The sequence below is a fragment of the Hypanus sabinus genome, chromosome 8, assembly GCF_030144855.1.
Source record: "Hypanus sabinus isolate sHypSab1 chromosome 8, sHypSab1.hap1, whole genome shotgun sequence".
Lineage (NCBI taxonomy): Eukaryota > Metazoa > Chordata > Chondrichthyes > Myliobatiformes > Dasyatidae > Hypanus > Hypanus sabinus.
Window position 1 is genome coordinate 95,536,417 of NC_082713.1, and position 20,365 is coordinate 95,556,781.

The 20,365-nt window shown below is 43.2% G+C and overlaps 1 protein-coding gene across 7 annotated transcripts in view; it reads right to left on the minus strand.

The window, feature by feature from the left end:
* The window catches only part of slc38a4 (solute carrier family 38 member 4), a 158,677-nt gene that overhangs the window by 23,704 nt on the left and 114,608 nt on the right, over window positions 1–20,365 (minus strand). For all 7 annotated transcript variants that reach the window (XM_059977502.1, XM_059977503.1, XM_059977500.1 and 4 more), the window contains 6 exons: window positions 19,144–19,226; window positions 8,790–8,848; window positions 4,087–4,374; window positions 3,925–4,004; window positions 535–635; window positions 191–315 (listed from right to left, as the gene is read on the minus strand). In XM_059977502.1, coding sequence (XP_059833485.1) covers window positions 191–315; window positions 535–635; window positions 3,925–4,004; window positions 4,087–4,374; window positions 8,790–8,848; window positions 19,144–19,226 — 736 coding nt within the window. The remainder of the gene's footprint in view (window positions 1–190; window positions 316–534; window positions 636–3,924; window positions 4,005–4,086; window positions 4,375–8,789; window positions 8,849–19,143; window positions 19,227–20,365) is intronic.

Consider the following 20,365-nt stretch of genomic DNA (forward strand, 5'->3'; position numbering starts at 1 on the left):
GATCTTCTTGGATGGTTCAGAAATCTGACTGCAGAGGGGACGAAGTCCTGATGGTAGTACTGAGAGAAGGAAACGTCCTGGATGGAGAGGGTTCTTATTGATGGATGCTGCCCTTTTAAGGTACTTCTTTTACCAGGAATATTGGTGTGTTTGAAAGCTGTTGGTTTCCAAGAGCCACGTTATTGCTTACCGGGAAAATGACAATGGGAACCGTCAGTGTGACAGCTACCAGCACAGCCAAGCGAACAGACAGAATCACGATGTCAAATTGGTAAACTTTAGTGTAAGTATGAAGCAATTCTGTTTCAACTTGTCCTGTGCAGAAAATAAAAACAGCAACACCATTAACTCAGCCTTCAAGTGAACGGCTCCTTCCATCCAAACTTAATTTGCCACTAATATATTCAGCATTCAATTGACTGTAAAACTAAAATAAAACACACACATCAACAATTTGTAGCATGTAATGATAACATTTACATCAAGCTCAACACAGAAGATTTTTGTTCACCACTCCTTAAAATTCAGACTCACCCAAAAAGGTCAGGTAGCCAAACGTAGCAGCTAAAAGGTACATGATAAGCATTGCAGTAATCGACACATTGGAGACATGTTGCATTTTCCTTTGTGATCGGCTGAAAAATAAAAAATCTTTCAGTTCTATACTGTGTAACACACAAAATGCCAGACGAACTTAGCAGGTCAGGCAACATATATGGAAAAAAGTAAACAAATGATGTTTCTGGCTGAGACCACTTTTCAGCACTGGAAAGGAAGGGGGAAAGATGCCTGAATAAAAAGGTGGGGGTGAGGGGGAAAGAGGCTAGCTGGAAGGTGATAAGAATAGCTGGATGGGTGGGAAAGATCAAGGACTGGAGAATAAAAAAATGTGATGGAGAGAGAAGTGGACCTTAGGAGAAAAGGAAAGAGGAGGGAGAAGTAATAGGCAGGTGAGAAGAAGTGAAAGGTCAGAGTGGGGAACAGTAGGGATGGGGGTGAAATTTGTTCACCGAAGGAGAAATTGATATTCATGTCATCAGGTTTGAGGGTACTCAGGCAGAATAAGGTTTTACTTCTCCATAGTGTGTGGCTTCACCATGGCACTAGAGGAGGCCATGGATCGACACGTCACACATTTTAATTCTGATTAACCAGTGATAAGTCACGCTTGTGCCAATTGGCGTGCAGGTAATCAGTGAAGCAGTCCCTGTAATTTATAACGGGTCTTTCCAATGCAGAGGAGGCCCCATTGGGAGCACTGAACACAACAGATGACCCCAGTGGATATGCAGTGGAAGTGTTGCCTCACCTAGAATGAGATGAGGGTGGTGGTGTATGGGCAGGTGTAGCACTTAGGCCACTGAGGATAAGATGTTGGTTGTGAAGGATGATGGGGTGGTAGGCAAAGACAAGCTGGACTTGACAAGCTGTCCTATGGCACAGGAAAATGGGGTGAGCATGGATACCCTTGTTATAGAATGAAAGATTCCTTTCCTGTTCCAGGGACCTAGCATTAGCTATTTGTCTAACAAATGGTGATCAGACTCCTAATGCAAATTAAGACCCTGAAATGTCAGCTTAGCAAGAAATTGACAAGTCATTTTCCTCTCTTGCAGACCCCAGTCAGTTTGGCTTGGCAATAACATCTCCTCACAATCTTCATCAGAACAGATACGCCACGAGGCTTTGTGCTTAGCCCTTGATCTACTCACTTTACACTTATGACTGTGAGACTCAGCATTGCTCCAAAGCCAGGTTTAAATTTGAAGATGGAAGTGTGCTGATAACATCTTTGCCGATGGGCAAATCGAAGGTGGTGACTTATCAGCTTACAGAAGGAAGACTGAAAATCTGGCTGAGTGTTGCCACAACAATAACCTCTTACCCAATGTCAGCAAAACCAAAGAGCTTCAGGAGGTCCATGAGCCAGTCCTCATTGGAGGATCAGAGGGATAGAGGGTCAGCAACTTTAAATTCCTTGGTGTTATAAATTTCAGAGAATCTGTCCTGGTCCCAGCATGCAAGTACGATTGCAAAGAAAGCATGAGAGTGTCTCTACTTCCTTAGAAATTTGCGAAAATTTGGCATGGGTAGCGGAAAGTATATTGACTGGTTGCATCACAGCTTGGTATGGAAACACCAATACCCTTGTATGGAAAAGCCAACAAAAAGTAGTGGATACAGTCAGTACATCACGGGTAACCCCCCCACCACTGAGCACATCTAAACAAGAATGTTGTCGCAGGAAAGCAGCACACATCACAAGAGCCACCACCACCTAGGTCATGCTCTCATCTTGCTTCTGCCCTCAGGAATAAGATACAGGAGCCTCCAGACTCACACCACCAGGTTCACAAACAGTTATTACCCCTCAACCATCAAGGCCTTGAACCAGGGGGGATAACTTCACTCACCCTATCACTGTACTGTTCCCACAATCTGTAGACTCATTTTCTAGGACTCCTCATCTAAAGTTCTCAATATTTATTGCTTATTATTTTGTTTTTTTTGTTGTATTTACACAGTCTGTTCTTTGAAAATTGGTTGTTTGTTCACCTTGTTGTGGATGGTTTTTCATTGATTCTACGTATTTATTGTGAATTCCCGTAAGAAAATGAATCTCAGGGTTGTATATGGTGACATATACTGTATGATAATAAATTTAATTTGAACTTAGAACAAGTGGATTTAAATTCCTGAGCAGGGGAAGTAGGACAATATAATGGGCATGTTGCCAAGGCTGGAAATTTACAGTAATGAGGAAAGACTAGCGTTGTTTTCTGCAGATAGACTAGAGAGATTATGAAAAGGATCTAGTGCTTTCCCGGCATATAATGCGAATAAACTCTTCTCAGGTTCAAGCCGGGTACAGGTATTGTTATGTATATTATTCATTAAGTCGGCACACTGCTAAGTGTGTTTTTAAATGTTACTGCTATAATGAAAGAATTTCCCACTCAGGATCAATAAAGCACATTATTATTATAACCAATATTTTGATGGGAAACTCTGCCATCTTCTTCAGGGATAATGCCTGGGCAAGTCTAGTCTGGTGGTATTTATATCCCTGTATTCTGTCCCTTCTGATTGGTTAGTCCTCATCCAATCAGGTTTATGCTCTCACCTTCTTTACAATTGAATTCCAGTTCTTACTGAGAGCGAGATAGACTTTGTCAAAATTCTTTTTCTCTAGTTTTATTTCAATGGCTTCCTTTATCAAGCAGTCCCCAAAGCTATTGGTGTGGCACAGTAGTTTGTGCCAAAGTCAATCCCATGTCCCTTGTGAATGCAGTGCTTTGCTACCACCAATTTCTCTAAGCAAATACCCTTCCTATGCTCTTTGATGCGAGTTTCCACCATCTCCCCCACCTGGCTGATACATGCTGCCCCCATTCACAGGGAGTCCTGTAAATGCCAGCCAACCTGAGTCCCAGGTCATCTTTCATCTACATAAGCTATGACTTGAACTTCCTTATGAGCTTGCGGATGGTATTAATCCAGTATTTCTTCAGGATCCTAGCTATCCTTCCAGAAACTGGAAATATAGGGAGGACAGGCTCGTTTCCTTTAGGATGTGAGAGGAAAGCAGAGCACCCAGTGGACTCCCATACAGTTACAGGAAGAACGTGAAGATGTGAGACAGTTAACACCTGACTCAGGATCAAATCCAGGTCACTGGTGCTGTGAAGCGACACTCTATCTCCCAACTTAGATTAGCACTTAAGGATCCATAACCTGCAGGGTCACAGACCAACAAATGGGAAGTGGGATTGATTCGAAATGCAGATAATCAGAATTGTCTCTTTTTGTTTTAAAGTGATTTACAACCCAAAAGAACTCCCTTTGGACCTTAATCTTCTTTTAATATTTTATCTTTACAATTGTCACATTACAATGCTATAAAGATCTACATGCAGTACTTACTTTTTAAGTTCACTGTAGATTGGGAGTACTTCAGGGTGGCACACAAAGGCAAAGGCCAAAATGGGAATGGTGTAGGCTGTCTACAAAAAGAGAAAACTTCATCTAATAGTGGTCTAGTACACAAAGCAACTTCCCTTTAAATACACTTAAACTCTGGCATACCTGTGAATTGAATACAAAATACTTGGGTTTGCACATGTCATCTCCATCACGAGCAGCATAACTGAAACCATTAGTGTGGATGATGGAAGAATCACCTTTGCTCTGTGTCACTGTGTGTCCGTTGATAAAGTCAATCACGAGGTTTGCGTCATGATCAGTGGATTTGTTGAAAACAACTGGATGCACTGTTAAAACATGTCCTGTAGCATTTGCTAGTGAGGTCTGATTTTCTGAAGAGTAACCAAATGCAGGCAATGGGCAGGGAATCTGAGATTTCTTGTATATCACCTGAAAGAATATTTCAGCAGCTTTATCATGGAAACTCACTTTGTGCAAAATGTACAGTATAGGACAATCCTTTATAGTACACAATACAGGGAAACAAATCACTTAGTCTGATTATGGCAGATCTGTAGTAAACCACCAGAGACATGCTAATGCGTTATGGGGATCTCTGCCTGTACACTGAAGAGTGGAAGTCAGAAATGTTAATGTCTGAGATGTGAATGTGCCTGATCTTTCACTCTCCTTTGAACGTGCCATTGTGTGCAGTGGTGTTCTGTAAGCTATTGGACCACGAGGGCAAATATAGTTTGCATCTGGACCTTCAGCTTGACACCAGGCAAGCCAAGCATAGTCCCAATTGATTGCAATAAGGCCACTGAACTTCAGTTAAAAGATGAGATTCTGCAAGGTTAATGTTTATTTCACCACATTTTAATGATTTTTTAAAAATTAAATCAGTTTCACTCTTATTTATATTTGGAGATACAGCATGTTAAGTGGCGCTTCTAGTCACATTCACATTCTGTCTGATTTCACCCGTGCGATTAAACTAACCTACTAACCCAAACATCTGGAATATGGGAGGAAACTGGAGCATCTGGAGGAATCCCACACATTGTGGGTAGAATGTACAAACTCCACACAGACTGGTGAAATTGCATCTGGGTGACTGGTAGTGTAATATCAAAACACTAAACATAGAAACATAGAAAATAGGTGCAGGAGTAGACCATTCGGCCCTTTGAGCCTGCACCGCCATTCAGTATGATCATGGCTGATCATCCAACTCAGAACCCTGTACCTGCTTTCTCTCCATACCCCCTGATCCATTTAGCCACAAAGGCCATATCTAACTTTCTCTTAAATATAGCCAATGAACTGGCCTCAACTGTTTCCTGTGGCAGAGAATTCCACAGATTCACCATTCTCTGTGTGAAGTAGTTTTTCCTCATCTCAGTCCTAAAAGGCTTCCCCTTTATCCTTAAACTGTGACCCCTCGTTCTGGACTTCCCCAACATCGGAAACAATCTTCCTGCATCTAGCCTGTCCAATCCCTTTAGAATTTTATACGTTTCAATAAGATCCCCCCTCAATCTTCTAAATTCCAGTGAGTATAAGCCGAGTCGATCTAGTCTTTCTTCACATGAAAGTCCTGCCATCCCAGGAATCAATCTGGTGAATCTCTCTATGGCAAGAATGTCTTTCCTCAGATTAGGGGACCAAAATTGCACACAATACTCTAGGTGCGGTCTCACCAAGGCCTTGTACAACTGCAGTAAAACCTCCCTGCTCCTGTACTCAAATCCTTTTGCTATGAATGCCAACATACCATTTGCCTTTTTCACCGCCTGCTGTACCTGCATGCCCACCTTCAATGACTGGTGTACAATGACACCCAGGTCTCGTTGCACCTCCCCTTTTTCTAATCAGCCACCATTCAGATAATAATCTGGTTTCCTGTTCTTGCAACCAAAGTGGATAACCTCACATTTATCCACATTAAATTGCATCTGCCATGAATTTGCCCACTCACCTAACCTATCCAAGTCACACTGCACCCTCTTAGCATCCTCCTCACAGCTAACACTGCCGCCCAGCTTCGTGTCATACGCAAACTTGGAGATGCTGCATTTAATTCCCTCGACTAAATCATTAACATATATTGTAAACAACTGGGGTCCCAGCACTGAGCCTTGTGGTACCCCACTAGTCACTGCCTGCCATTCTGAAAAGGTCCCGTTTACTCCCACTCTTTGCTTCCTGTCTGCCAACCAATTCTCTATCCACATCAATACCATACCCCCAATACCGTATGCTTTAAGTTTGCACACTAATCTCCTGTGTGGGACCTTGTCAAAAGCCTTTTGAAAATCTAAATATACCACATCCACTGGCTCTCCCCTATCCACTCTACTGGTTACATCTTCAAAAAATTCTATAAGATTCGTCAGACATGATTTTCCTTTCACAAATCCGTACTGACATTGTCCGATGATTTTACCTCTTTCCAAATGTGCTGTTATCACATCTTTGATAACTGACTCTAGCATTTTCCCCAACCATGCCGCATCTTTAAATACATTCATTACATTGCACACATTAGGAAATCTGCAGGTGCTGGAAATTCAACAACACAAACAAAATGCTGGTGGAACACAGCTGGCCAGGCTGCATCCATAAGGAGAAGTGCTGTCGACGTTTTGGGCCGACACCCTTCGTCAGGACTAACTGCAAGGAAAGATAGTAAGAGATTTGAAAGTAGTTGGGGGGGTGGGGAAAAGAGAAAATGCAAAATGATAGGAGAAGGCTGGGGGGGGGGGGTGGGATGAAACTAAGAGCTGGAAAGGTGATTGGCGAAAGTGATACAGAGCTGGAGAAGGGAAAGGATCATGGGATGGGAGGCCTCGGGAGAAAGTAAGGGGGAGGGGGCGGGGAAGCACCAGAGGGAGAGGGAGAACATGCAAACAACTAAATATGTCAGGGATGGGGTAAGAAGGGGAGGAGGGGGCATTAACAGAAGTTAGAGAAGTCAATGTTCATGCCATCAGGTTGGAAGCTACCCAGCCGGTATACAAGGTGCTGTTCCTCCAACCCAAGTTTGGATTCGCTTTGACAGTTGTTCCTACGGGATCCCACTACCAAGCACATCTTTTCCTACCCCCCCCCCCCCCCCGCTTTAAGCAGGAATCGCTCCTTACGCAACTCCCTTGTCCACTTGTCCCCCCCATCCCTTCCCACCGACCCCCCTCCTGGCACTTATCCTTGTAAACGGAACAAGTGCTACACCTGCCCTTACACTTCCTCCCTCACCACCATTCAGGGCCCCAGACAGTCCTTCCGGGTGAGGTGACACTTCACCTGTGAGTCGGCTGGTGTGGTATATTGCGTCCGGTGCTCCTGTTGTGGCCTTTTATATATTGGTGAGACCCGATGCAGACTGGAAGACCATTACACTGAACACCTACGCTCTGTCCACCAGAAAAAGCAGGATCTCCCAGTGGCCACACATTTTAATTCCACGTCCCATTCCCATTCTGATATGTCTATCCATAGCCTCCTCTACTGTCAAAATGAATCCAAACTCAGGTTGGAGGCTACCCAGCCGGTATATAAGGTGTTGTTCCTCCAACTTCTCTAACTTCCATTAATACTCCTCCTCCCCTTCTTATCCCATCCCTGATATATTTAGTTGTTTGCCTGTTCTCCAACTCCCTCTGGTGGTTCCCCCCCCCCCCACTTCTTTCTCCCGAGGCCTCCCATTCCATGATCCTTTCCCTTCTCCAACTCTGTATTACTTTCGCCAATCACCTTTTCAGCTCTTAGCTTCATCCCACCCCCTCTGGCCTTCTCCTATCATTTTGCATTTCCCCCTTCCCCCACTACTTTCAAATCTCTTACTATCGTTCCTTTTGGTTAGTCCTGACGAAGGGTCACGGCCCGAGATGTCAACAGTGCTTCTCCTGATAGATGCTGCCTGGCCTGCTGTGTTCCACCAGCATTTTGTGTGCATTACATTGCACCTTTTCTTTATAGTTTTAAACATCTTTAACATTTTATTCCAACTGTTTCTGATTATCAGAAATATTTGGAAACTGTAAAAAAGGCCTTTGACTGTAGGAACTGTCAGAGGGCAAATGGAAGTCTCTGTTCCGTTTGCTCTGCAGTGTGGTTGCCACTGGAGGGTTGCAGTACCTCGCAGAGCTATCATGGTAGTGATGTCAGAAACATATTGGGAGCCATGTCACTGCAATGATTTAATGCTGGTTTATTACACACTGCAATTTTGTAGGCAAGGAAGGATGTGTGCAATCTGCACCAATGTTTATTGACAGAAATAAACACACTTTCGTCTATCCTTTAATCCCTCTGTCGCTAAGTATTAGTTTGCTACAGACAGAGGTGCATTAATTCAAGTCAAGATGATATTTCACTCTATCGAGTCTCTGCTGACTCACAGAGCAATCATGGTGCCCCACTAGTTTCCTTGGTATATATTCTCAAAACATTCTCATTAACCCTATCACACACAAAAGGCAAGTTTCAGAGGCAAACTAACTACACATATTTGGAGATGTGGGAGGAAACTGGAGTACGTGCAAAAACCCCATGAGGTTGGAGGAAGTACATTACAATTGTAAGGAACTCGCCTTTTAATAAGAACTCCAACCAATAGCTTTCCACTTGGCCTGGTACAAACTAGGAGGTTATATGAAATTATCAGAGACAGAAATGAACCCATGGCGTTAAAGCCATAATAAGCCACTAGTGGTTCACCGTTGCTGATAACTTTAAACTTCTATGCTTGTGATGCCCAGATGTGAAGACAAATTCAGATTATCTCTATGTCATATTCTAACTTATGGAGAACAAATTTGCCTGTGGTACCAGCAATTGTAATATAGACTGCCCATACTCACAACACCAACAAAGAACAGCATACATGAAAGAGAAAATCCACTTGTGTATCCAAGATAACCTGTTCAGAAAAAGGAAACTATTAGATACTATTAGACATTCTTTTATTGCAGGAATTCAGTGAGTTAATATTATAAAATCAGGATTTTTTTTCTTGTTTTCATGATGGGTGAAAAATATCTTTAAAAAAAATTTCCATATGATTTGAGCATCAAGTGACACAAAATTATTTAGAAATTTCAGCAACAGAAAACTCTCCAAGCACTTATTCACCATTTATATTTCTGTTTTCACTAGCATTAACTTCTGTTACTTTACTTTTCTAATCTTAACCAGGTTCCTCTGAAATTCATTCATTCATTGTCTGAATACAGAGGATGCTGCCTGGACCAGAGACCACGTCTGATTGTCAGAGGTTGACAGGTGACTTCACAGAAGCATACAAGTCGTAGATAGAATGGCTAGACTGGCATTGGAGAGGTCCAGAGGAACTTCATGAGAATGTTTCCAGGAATTAAAGTTTACTGTGTGAGGAGCACATGATAACTCTGGGCCTGTTCTTGCTGGAGGTTAGGAGGAGTGGTGGGTGTGGGGGTGGAGGGGGAGGATCTCGTGGAAACTGATCAAATATTGAAGGGTAGAGGTGGAGAGGATGTTTCCTTTAGTGGGGGAGTATAAGACCAGAGGACATAGCCTCAAACTAGGTGGGCATCCATTTAGAATAAAGATGAGGAGGAATTTCTTTAGTCAGATAGTAGTGAATCTGTTGAATTCATTGTTACAGGCGGCTGTGGAGGCCAAGTCATTCAGTACATTTAAAGTGGAGGTTGATAGGTTCTTGAATAGTCAGGGTGTCAAAGGTTACAGGGACAAGGCTGGAAAATGCGGTGGAGAGGGATAATAAATCAGCCATATAGAATGGCAGAGCAGACTCAAATGGTTGAATGGCCTAATTCTACTCCCATGTCTTATGGATAGCCAGTTTTTTCCCCCAGGCTGGAAATGACTAATACAAGAGGACATAATTTCAAGGTGATTGGAAGAAACTATGTCAGAGGTAAGTGTTTTTTTTTGGTATACAGAGGGTGGTGGGCGCCAGGGGTGGTGGTAAAGGGGTATTTAAGAAACTCTCAGATTGGCAGATGGGTGTAAGAAAAATGAAGGCTATGTATGAAGGAGGAGTTAGATTGCCCGTAGAGTAGTTTAAAAGATCAGTACCACATTGTGGCCCAAAAGACCTGTGTGCTATAATATACCATGTTCTACCTTCTATCCTTCTGAATTCTGTTTCTTAATAACTACTGTGTACTGAAGATGTCCAGAAGCATTCTTTCTCCCCCTCCTGTATCAAAATATTTCAGCACTCTGGAGATTTACTTGATGACCTTCAGCTTCCTTTATCAATAGAAGTGATTTGTTTGTTCATCTTCTAATGTGCTCTGTGCTAGTTGTTTTCATTCCAAGAAAACTGCCCGTAAAATGAAATATAATTTGATAGCTGATTTCAAATGGGACAAAATATTTCAAATGATTTAATCTGAGCCCAACTATTTCACTGCCAGTTTAAGGCTTTTCTGTCAGCAAGATACTAATAAGATACTGAGTAATTTACAACTGTTAACTTGAGAAAATTCACAATTATTAACTTTCCTGTGCTGTACAGGGAGAGAAGATAGCTTGAGGCCAATTTCTTGATGTGCCACAGTAGAAAGACACTTACATTTGTTTTTAATCTAATGTGGTAATAATAAACTCCATTCCGCCAGGTCAATTTGAGTAGTCTTGATGGTGTTGTGACATGGCCTACATACCTAGCAGAATAAAACCTTGCTTTACTAATGTGAGAAAGTGTAGGAGCATCAGATAAAAAGCTTAGAAACATAGAAACATACAAAACCTACAGCACAATACAGGCCCTGCGACCCACAAAGCTGTGCCAAAAAATCCCTACCTTAAGACTACCTAGGTTTTACCCTCTTTTTTTTCTAAGCTCCATGTAGCCATTCAGGAGTCTCTTAAAAGACCCTATTGTTTCCGCCTCCACCACTGGCGCTGGCAGCCCATTCCATGTACTCACCACTCTCTGCATAAAAAAAACTTAACCCTGACATCTCCTCTGTACTTACTTCCAAGCACCTTTAAAACTGTGCCCTCTTAAGCTAGCCAATTCAGCCCTGGGGAAAAGCCTCTGACGATCCACACGATTAATGCCTCTCATTATCTTGTACACCTCTATCAGGTCACCTCTCATCCTCCGTTGCTCCAAGGAGAAAAGGCAGAAATTACTCAACCTATTCTCATAAAGCATGCTCCCCAATCCAGGCAACATCCTTGTAAATCTCCTCTGCACTCTTTCTATGGTTTTCACATCCTTCATATAAGTGAGGTGACCAGAAATGAGTACAGTACTCCAAGTGGGGTCTAACCAGGGTCCTATATAGCTGCAACATTACCTCTCTGCTTTTAATCTCAGTCCCACGATTGATGAAAGCCAATGCATCATATGCCTTCTTAACCACAGAGTCAACCTATCTAGTAGCTTTGAGTGTCCTACGGACTCTGACCCCAAGATCCCTCTGATCCTCTACACTGCCAAGAGTCTTACCATTAATACTATGCTCAGCTGTGTGCTGAAACCTATGCTCCACACACTCTTCACACATGACTGCACCCCCATCTACACCTCCAACTCCATAATTAAAGTTGCTGATGATACCACAGTGGCCTGATCACGGACGAGGATGAGACCGCCTACAGGATCATCTTAACATTTCTAAAACAAAAGAGATGATCACTGACTTCAGGAGATCAAAGGACAGAGTACACACCCCCCTCCATATACATGGAGAGGTAGTGGAAAGAGTGGAAAACTAAAAATTCCTTGGAGTTATGTTGTCAAAACAGTTGACACCACCAACACCTTGCTGCTTGTAAAAAAGGCACAAGACTCTTCTTCCTCAGAAAGCTGAAACAGGCCAAACTCCCACAAAAACTGTTGATTAACTTCTACAGAAACACAATTGAAACCATCCTGACCAACAGCACCACAGTGTGGTATGCCAGCTGCACAGCCGCTGAGCGACAAGATCTGCATTGCGTGGTGAAGGCAGCCCAGCGAATTGTCAGGATGGAACTCCCAGGTCTGGACACCATCTATTCCAGCAGACTCGGGAGGAAAGTAATCAGCATAACCAGGGACACTACACACCCCGGCCACTCCTTGTTTGACCCGCTGCCGTCCAGCGAAAGGTTCAGGACACTACAAGCCAGAACAAATAGACTGAGGAATAGCTTCTATTCCAGAGCTGTGGCCTCCATCATAACACTCCCACAGAACAATGACTTAAACTGTGAGCACACACAAGGACTCAAGTAATTCACTAATGGCACTTTGTACGTTACTGTGATATTCTGGTGCTGCTGCAACTCATTTTCCGCTACTTATCTATCTAACACTGTTCTTCTATTACTGTCTTGTTTTTATCTACCACTTTGTTTGATTGCCTGAGAGGAAGCCTAATAGAGTTTCATTGTACATATGTATAACGACAATAAAAACCATTCAATTCAAACTCAATTCAATATTCTGCCATCATATTTGACCTACCAAAATGAACCACCTCACACTTATCTGGGTTGAACTCCATCTGCCACTTCTCAGGCCAGTTTTGCATCCTATCGATGTCCTGTTGCAACCTCTGACAGCCCTCCACACTATCCATAACACACCCAACCTTTGTGTCATCAGCAAACTTACAAACCCAACCCTCTACTTCCTCATCCAAGTCATCTATAAATATCACAAAGAGTAGGGGTCCCAGAACAGATCCGAGGCACACCACTGGTCACCAGCCTCAATGCAGAATATCACCCGTCTACAAACACTGTCTTCTGTGGGCAAGCCTGTTCTGGATCCACAAAGCAATGTCCCCTTAGATCCCATGCTTCCTTACTGTCTCAATAAACCTTACATGGGTACCTTTATCCAATGCCTTGCTAAAATCCATATACACTACATCTACTGCTCTACGTTCATCAATGTGTTTAGTCACATCCTCAAAAAATTTCAATCAGGCTCGTAAAGCACAACCTGCCTTTGACAAAGCCATGCTGAGTATCCCTAATCATCACTCTCCAAATGTTCATAAATCCTGTCTCTCAGGATCTTCTCCATCAATTTACCAACCACTGAAGTAAGACTCACTGGCCTATAATTTCTTGGGATATCTCTACTCCCTTTCTTCAATAAAGGAACAACATCCGCAACCCTCCAATACTCCAGAACCTCTCCCATCCTCATTGATGATACAAAGATCATTGCCAGAGGCTCAGCAATCTCCTCCCTTGCTTCTCACAGCGACTTATCCAAATTAATGCTTTCCAGAAGTTCCAGCAGATCCTCTTTCTTAATATCTACATTCTCAAGCCTTTCAGTCTGCTGCAGTTCTCACAGAACTTTCTCCCGAGTTCTCACCCACTCCTTCTTGCTGCCATTTGGTAGGCTGAGGATTTGGGATTTGATACGCTCGTATTTCTCCGTGTGGGTGATCTGTTAGTTTTTGTGCGAGAGAATGATGGTGGGCGGGGGCGGGTTGGAGTTTGAAAGTTTTTCGTCCTAGAAACAGAGTGGCATTTGTAGTGTAGGTGACCTATATATTAATGGAAACTTTGCCTCATTTGCACAGTTACAAGCAGTTTACAATATCCCTGCATCTAGTTTTTTCTAGACATTTACAAATTCGAGATTATGTTAGGAAATATATACCCAATTTCGAAGTTTTCGACAAACATGAGTCCTTGGAGACAATAAGTAAATTTGATCCAGTCACTCGTCATGCTGTATCCTATTTTTACCAGGTCCTACACAATGGAGCTTGGGTGAATACTGTAGGTCTTAAACAGGCATGGGTGGATGAATTGGGTATAGAATTGACAGAGTATACATGATTGTTCGGTCAACATCAGACACAGACTTATACAGTTTTAAACAGTACATGGACTCCATTATTCCAAAGAAAAGTTGCACAGCTTCTATCCTGATGTTTCACCAGTTTTTAATAGATATAAATCTGAGAACAGTAACTTGTCACATTCATTCTGGTCATGTTGTAAGCTTTATGCATACTGGAAAAGCATTTCTCACTGTTTCTCTGAGGCTTATGGGAAGCAAAGGGAACCGGACCAGCTCATAGCCATCCTTAGAGCAACAAGTTCCCTATCTTCAGCCAATAAGTTTGAAAAAAATGGTACTTGCTAAGAAGTTAATCCTCTAAATGTGGAAAATGGACTCTGTGCCTACTTATGATCTGTGGCTGAGAGAACTGGCAAATACATTTGGAGAGACTGAGACTATGTAATGTGGACAGAGGGGACATCTTTGAAAGGATATGGGGCCCTGTATTGGACTTTCTTACGGTGTGAGGACTGAGGTTTTTTGGTGCAGTGTACCTCTGCTGTGTATGTTTACTTTTGCCTTTATATTATTCTCTCTTTTACTGCTCAATATTTAACTTGATTTTGTTAAGGTCGTGGTTTTTGTGGATGCGCTTTTTTTTGAAGGAAAAAGTATATATTTAAAAGAAAACTTAGCCCTGACAACTCCTCTGTACCTACTTCTAGGCATCTTAAAACTATGCTCTCTCATGCCAGCCATTTCAGCCTTGGGGAAAAGCCTCTGACTACTCACATGATGAATGCCTCTCATCATCTTATACACCTCTATCAGGTCACCTCTCATCTTCCATTGCCCCAAGGAGAAAAGGCTGAGTTCACTCAAACTATCCTCATAAGGCATGCTTCCCAATCCAGGCAGCATCCTGGTAAATCTCCTCTGCATCATTTTGATGGTTTCCACATCCTTCCTGTAGTGAGGTGACCAGAATTGAGCACAGTATTCCAGGTGGGGTGGGGTGGGGTGTGTGTGTGTGTGCCACACACACACACACGTCCTATATAGCTGCATCATTACCTCTCGCCTCCTAAATTCAATCTAAAGATCGATGAAGGCCAATGCACTGTATGCCTTCTTAACCACAGAGTCAACCTGTGTAGCAGCTTTGAGAGTCCTATGGACTTGGACCACAAGATCCCACTGATCCTCCACACTGCCACTAATTCTATACTAATTCTTACCACTAATTCTATATTCTGCCATCATATTTGACCTACCAAAATGAACCACTTCACACTTATCTGGGTTGAACTCCATCTGCCACTTCTTAGGCCAGTTTTGCATCCTATCAATGTCCTGTTGTAACCTCTGACAGCACTCCACTCTGTCCACAACACCCCCAACCTTTGTGTCATCAGCAAATTTACTAATCCCTCCCTCCACTTCCTCATCCAGGTCATTTATAAATATCACAAAGAGTCGGGGTCCCAGAACAGATCCCTGAGGCACACTACTGGTCACTGGCCTCCATGCAGAACATGACCCATCTACAACCACACTTTGCCATCTGTAAGCAAGCCAGTTCTGGATCCACAAAATAATGTCCCTTTGTACCCCATGCCTCCTTACTTTCTCAATAAGCCTTGCATGGGGTACCTTATCAAATGCCTTGCTGAAATTCATATACACTACATCTACTGCTCTTCCTATATCAATGTGTTTAATCACATCCTCAAAAAATTCAATCAGGCTCTTAAGGCACAACCTGCCTTTGACAAAGCCATGCTGACTATTCCTAATCATACTATGCCTCTCCAAATGTTCATAAATCCTGCCCCTCAAGATCTTCTCCATTAACTTACCAACCACTGAAGTAAGACTCACTGGTCTATAATTTCCTGGGCTATCCTTACTCCATTTCTTGAATAAGGGAACACCATACGCAACCCTCCAATCCTCCGGAATCTCTCCTGTCCTCATTGATGATACAAAGATCATTGCCAGAGGCTCAGCAATCTCCTTCCTTGCCTCCCACAGTAGCCTGGGGTACATCCCGTCCAGTCCCAGTGACTTATCCAACTTGATGCTTTCCAAAAGTTCCAGCACATCCTCTTTCTTAGCACCTACATGCTTAAGCTTTTCAGTCCACTGCAAGAAATCACTACAATCGCCAAGATCCTTTTCCACATGAATACTGAAGCAAAATACTTATTAAGTACCTCTGCTATTTCCTTTAGTTCCTCACACACATTTCCACTGTCACACTTGATTGGTCCTATTGGTCCTTGATTTGTCACGTCTTCTATGAAGAATTAGAAACTGTGTCAGCAATATTCCCAGTGATGAGCACCTTGTTGTCCTCGGTGACTTCAATGCCAGAGTGGCAGCTAATAACGATTCCTGGCTGCCTTGTCTTGGCCATTTTGGAACTGGCAAAATAAATGACAATGGACGTCTCCTGGAGTACTGCTCCTATCACAGCCTGTGTGTAACTAACTCCAACTTTCAGATGAAGTTGCAGTACAAGGTCTCATGGCGACATCCTTGGTCTAAACACTGGCACCAACTAGACGTGATCATCACCAGGTGCTCTTTCATCAACTCTGTACTAATCACCCACACATATTACAGTGCAGACTGCGATACTGATCGTGCTTTAGTATGCTGCAAGATCAAACTGTGTCCAAAGAAAATCCACCACTCCAAACAAACTGGAAAACCTCGCAACAACACAGAGATGAAACAGTCAGAAAAGGTTGCGCAGTTTGTCAAGTCAGTACAGGGTGCTATGACTACCTCCTCACAAGGAGATACTGCAACAGAACAATGGCCATACCTTCGCGACACCATCCATGAACCAGCACTCTCTATCTTTGGAAAAAAGACCACAAAGAGCAGTGGCTGGTTTGAGGCAAAGTCCAACATCATGACTCATGTCATCGACGCCAAGCGCTTACCATCTGACAAAACACTACAGGCACTTCGAGCTGCTAGAAGCAAAGTGCAACAGACTGCAAGGCAGTGTGCAAATGAGTACTGGCTCCAGCTCAGTGAGGACATTCAGACAGCAGCTATGACAGCCAACATCAGATCGATGCATTATGATATCAAGAAGGCCCTTGGCCCATCGCAAAGCAAGTCAGCACCCCTGAAGCCATCCAGAGGTGAAATAATCACGGATAAAAGCGAAGATGGAATTCTGGGCACTACTTTGAGCTCTACTAGAGGGAAAATACTATTGTTAGCTCAGCCATCGATGCCATCGATTGTCTACCAGTCATGGATGAACTTGACTCCGAACCAACCATTGAGGACCTCAGCAAGGCAATTGACAGTCTGGCCCCAGGGAAAGCTCCTGGAAATGATGGGATTCCTCCAGACCTGATCAAATACTGCAAGAGCTCACTCCTCCAACCTTTACGTGAGGTCCTCCGTCGGTGGTGGAAGGAAGGAGCCATACCACAGGATATGTGCGACTCCAAAATCATCACTTTGTACAACAAGGGTGATAGGAGCAATTGCAACAACTATAGGGGTAGCTCCCTCCTGAGTATTGTCGGCAAAGTCTTTGCTTGTGTAACTCTGGCATGTCTACAAACTCTGGCAGAACTGGTCTACCCTGAGTCCCAATGTAGTTTTCGCACAAGGACATCAACTGTCGACATGAATTTCTCACTCCGTCAACTCCAAGAGAAGTGCAGGGAACAACTGAAACCCTTCTATTTGCTTTCATCGACTTGACCAAGGCATTCAACCTTGTCAGCAGGGATGGGCTCTTTCATATTCTCCTCAAGATCAGCTGTCCCCTGAAACTCCAAAGTATCATCAAGTCATTCCATCACGACATGAGGGCTACTGTTCAGTACGGTGGCAGCTCATCAGAACCCTTCACTATTCATAGTGAAGTCAAACAAGGATGCGTGTTGGCCCCAACATTATTCAGCATCTTCTTCTCTCTGCTATTGAAGTATGCATTTGGGATGTCGACAGAAGGCATCTACATGCATACCAGGTCTGATGGGCGGCTGTTCAACCCTGTGCACCTGAGAGCAAGAACAAAGGTGCGAAAGATCTTAATACATGATATACTCTTTGCCGATGATGCGGCTATAACCTCACACACCAAACAAACTCTCATGGACCACTCCTCTAAGGCATGCAAGGACTTCGGGCTTACCATCAGCCTAAGAAAACTAATGTCCTTGCCCAGAACGTAGTGGAGACACCAGTCATTACCATCGACAATTACGCTCTAGAAGTGGTCTACGAGTTCACATACTTGGGGTCGACCATTAACAACACTCTCTCCCTTGGTGCTGAAATCAATAGGCATATCAGCAAAGCAGCATCAATCCTTGCTTGACTCTCCTCATGGGTCTGGGAGAATCTGAAACCTGCTACAAAGACCAAGACTGCTGTGTACAATGCATGCGTTATCAGTACCCTCCTGTATGGTAGCAAGACTTGGACCATCTACTCCAAGCAGGAGAGGAAACTCAAGTTTTCACCTGTGCAGCCTACGCCGCATGCTCGGCATCACCTGGAGAGACAAAGTCTCGAACTTCGAGGTCCTCTCCCATGCTAGACTTCCCACAACGTTCACGCTTTTAAGACAATATAGACTGTGCTGGCTGGGCCACGTCCGTCATGTGAAGGATGGTAGATTGCCAAAGGACATCCTCCACTGAGGAGTAGCAATAGGCAAGAGGAACGTTGGTAGACCCCAGTTTCACTTCAAGGACCTCTGAAAGCGCGACATGAAAGCCTTAAAAATCAACACAGAGTGCTGGGAGGACACAGCAGATGACAGCAACAAATGGTGAGGTACTCTTCAGCAACACCTAGAGCAAGGCGGAAGAGTGATCCTGAGCCAGTTTGAGGAGCAGAGAGCTAAACAGAAAGCACAGCAGACAGCAGAAAACAATTCCACGATGCTCTACAAATGAAGCAACTGTGGCAGAGCCTGCCATTCCAGGATCAGCCTCAATAGCCACAGTTGACGCTGCTCGACAAACCAGTGACTACCAGAGGCGCAGTACCCATGGTCAACTATGACCAACGGAGGCCACACAGACTATCCTCTTGCTCTTCACATACTTGTAGAATGCCTTGGGGTTTTCCTTAATACTGTTCACCAAGGCCTTCTCATGGCCCCTTCTGGCTCTCCTAATTTCATTCTTAAACTCCTTTCTGCTAGACTTAATCTTCTAGATTCATATCATTACCTAGTTCTTTGAACCTTTCATAAGTTTTTCTTTTCTTCTTGACTAGATTTACAACAGCCTTTGTACACCAGTTCCTGCACCCTACCACACCTTTTCCCTGTCTCATTGGAACGTACCTATTACTCAGAACCCCACGCAAATATCCCCTGAACATTTGCCACATTTCTTCCATATGTTTCCCTGAGAACATGTTTCCAATTCATGCTTCCAAGTTCACTTAAACTTAAAATTAAAGCTTACCTAAATTTTTTAAAAACGTCAGAGGCAGGATGACGCACAGCGACACAATCACAACAAGGTAATTGCCATTTGTATACCATTGTCTGTAAGAGACATGATTATTTCATTAGAGACTTCTTGCATTTTCATTCATCAAATCCTTGTGACAATAAACTCCCAGGAAATTACCAAATATTCAGTTGCAAATTCTTCCAAATTTGTTCAGGAAAAAGTGAAACAGGTAGACAAACCCAGTTGTCAGGAGCACAGGGGCGCCAGCCTCCTTGGGGTTGAACAGGGGCGCTGGCGACTCAGCCTTTACAGAAATCCCATGGGTCTGAACTGGTTTCAATTGGACTGAGTTTGTCCAGGAAGTGGAGAAACCAATCAGCAGTGATGGAAATGAAATAATTCTCTGCACAAGGAACAAGTGCAGAAGAACGTATTTTTTCTCGTGCTAGAATCTGGGATGTTTGCTTAAGAGAAATTTGATGTGCTGTGGAATGACGTCAATGTTGTACACTTAAGCACATATGACATTGACAGGACAAATAGTTCTGCACAATTCAGAAGTGAAGTGGAAGCTGAAAGGTATGATTACTGGATCATTAAATGACTCATGCAAATTGTTATCAGCCAAGTTAGATTAGAGGAATGTGTGCCTGTCTCGAGTCTAATGTAGTAGAAACGGTTTGAGGAAATTTGGTATGGGCCCCTAATCCTAAGAATTTTCTATAGGGGAACAACTGAGAGCATCCTGACTGGATGCATCACTTCCTTAATTGCAGGACTCTGCAGAGAGTGGTGCAGACAGCCCAGTGCATCTGTAGATGTGCACTTCCTACTACTCAGGACATTTACAAAGACAGATGTTTGGCGGGGGGGGGGGGTTCTAGAGGGGCATTAAAGTGAAAAAAAAAGCACTGCACATCTTTCCCCTCCTTTGGAAGGGGAGAAAGATATTCTATTTTTAAAAAAGGTAGAAAATGGATGGAATTTTTGGGTTCATAAACAGTAAGTACCAGGTGATGATGATGATGATAATAATATTTTAAAAAATGGCTGGCTACATTGGAAAGATAGATGAGTTGAGTGCACAAAAGATAACTAGATGTAGATTGAACAAACTAAGCAGTATTTTGAAGCAAATTAAATTGCTGAAAAACAATGCCAACGTTGAGTGCAGTGCGTCGAAAAAAAAATACAGTTTGCTTTCAAGTTTAACTGTTCCAAGCAAACCTGC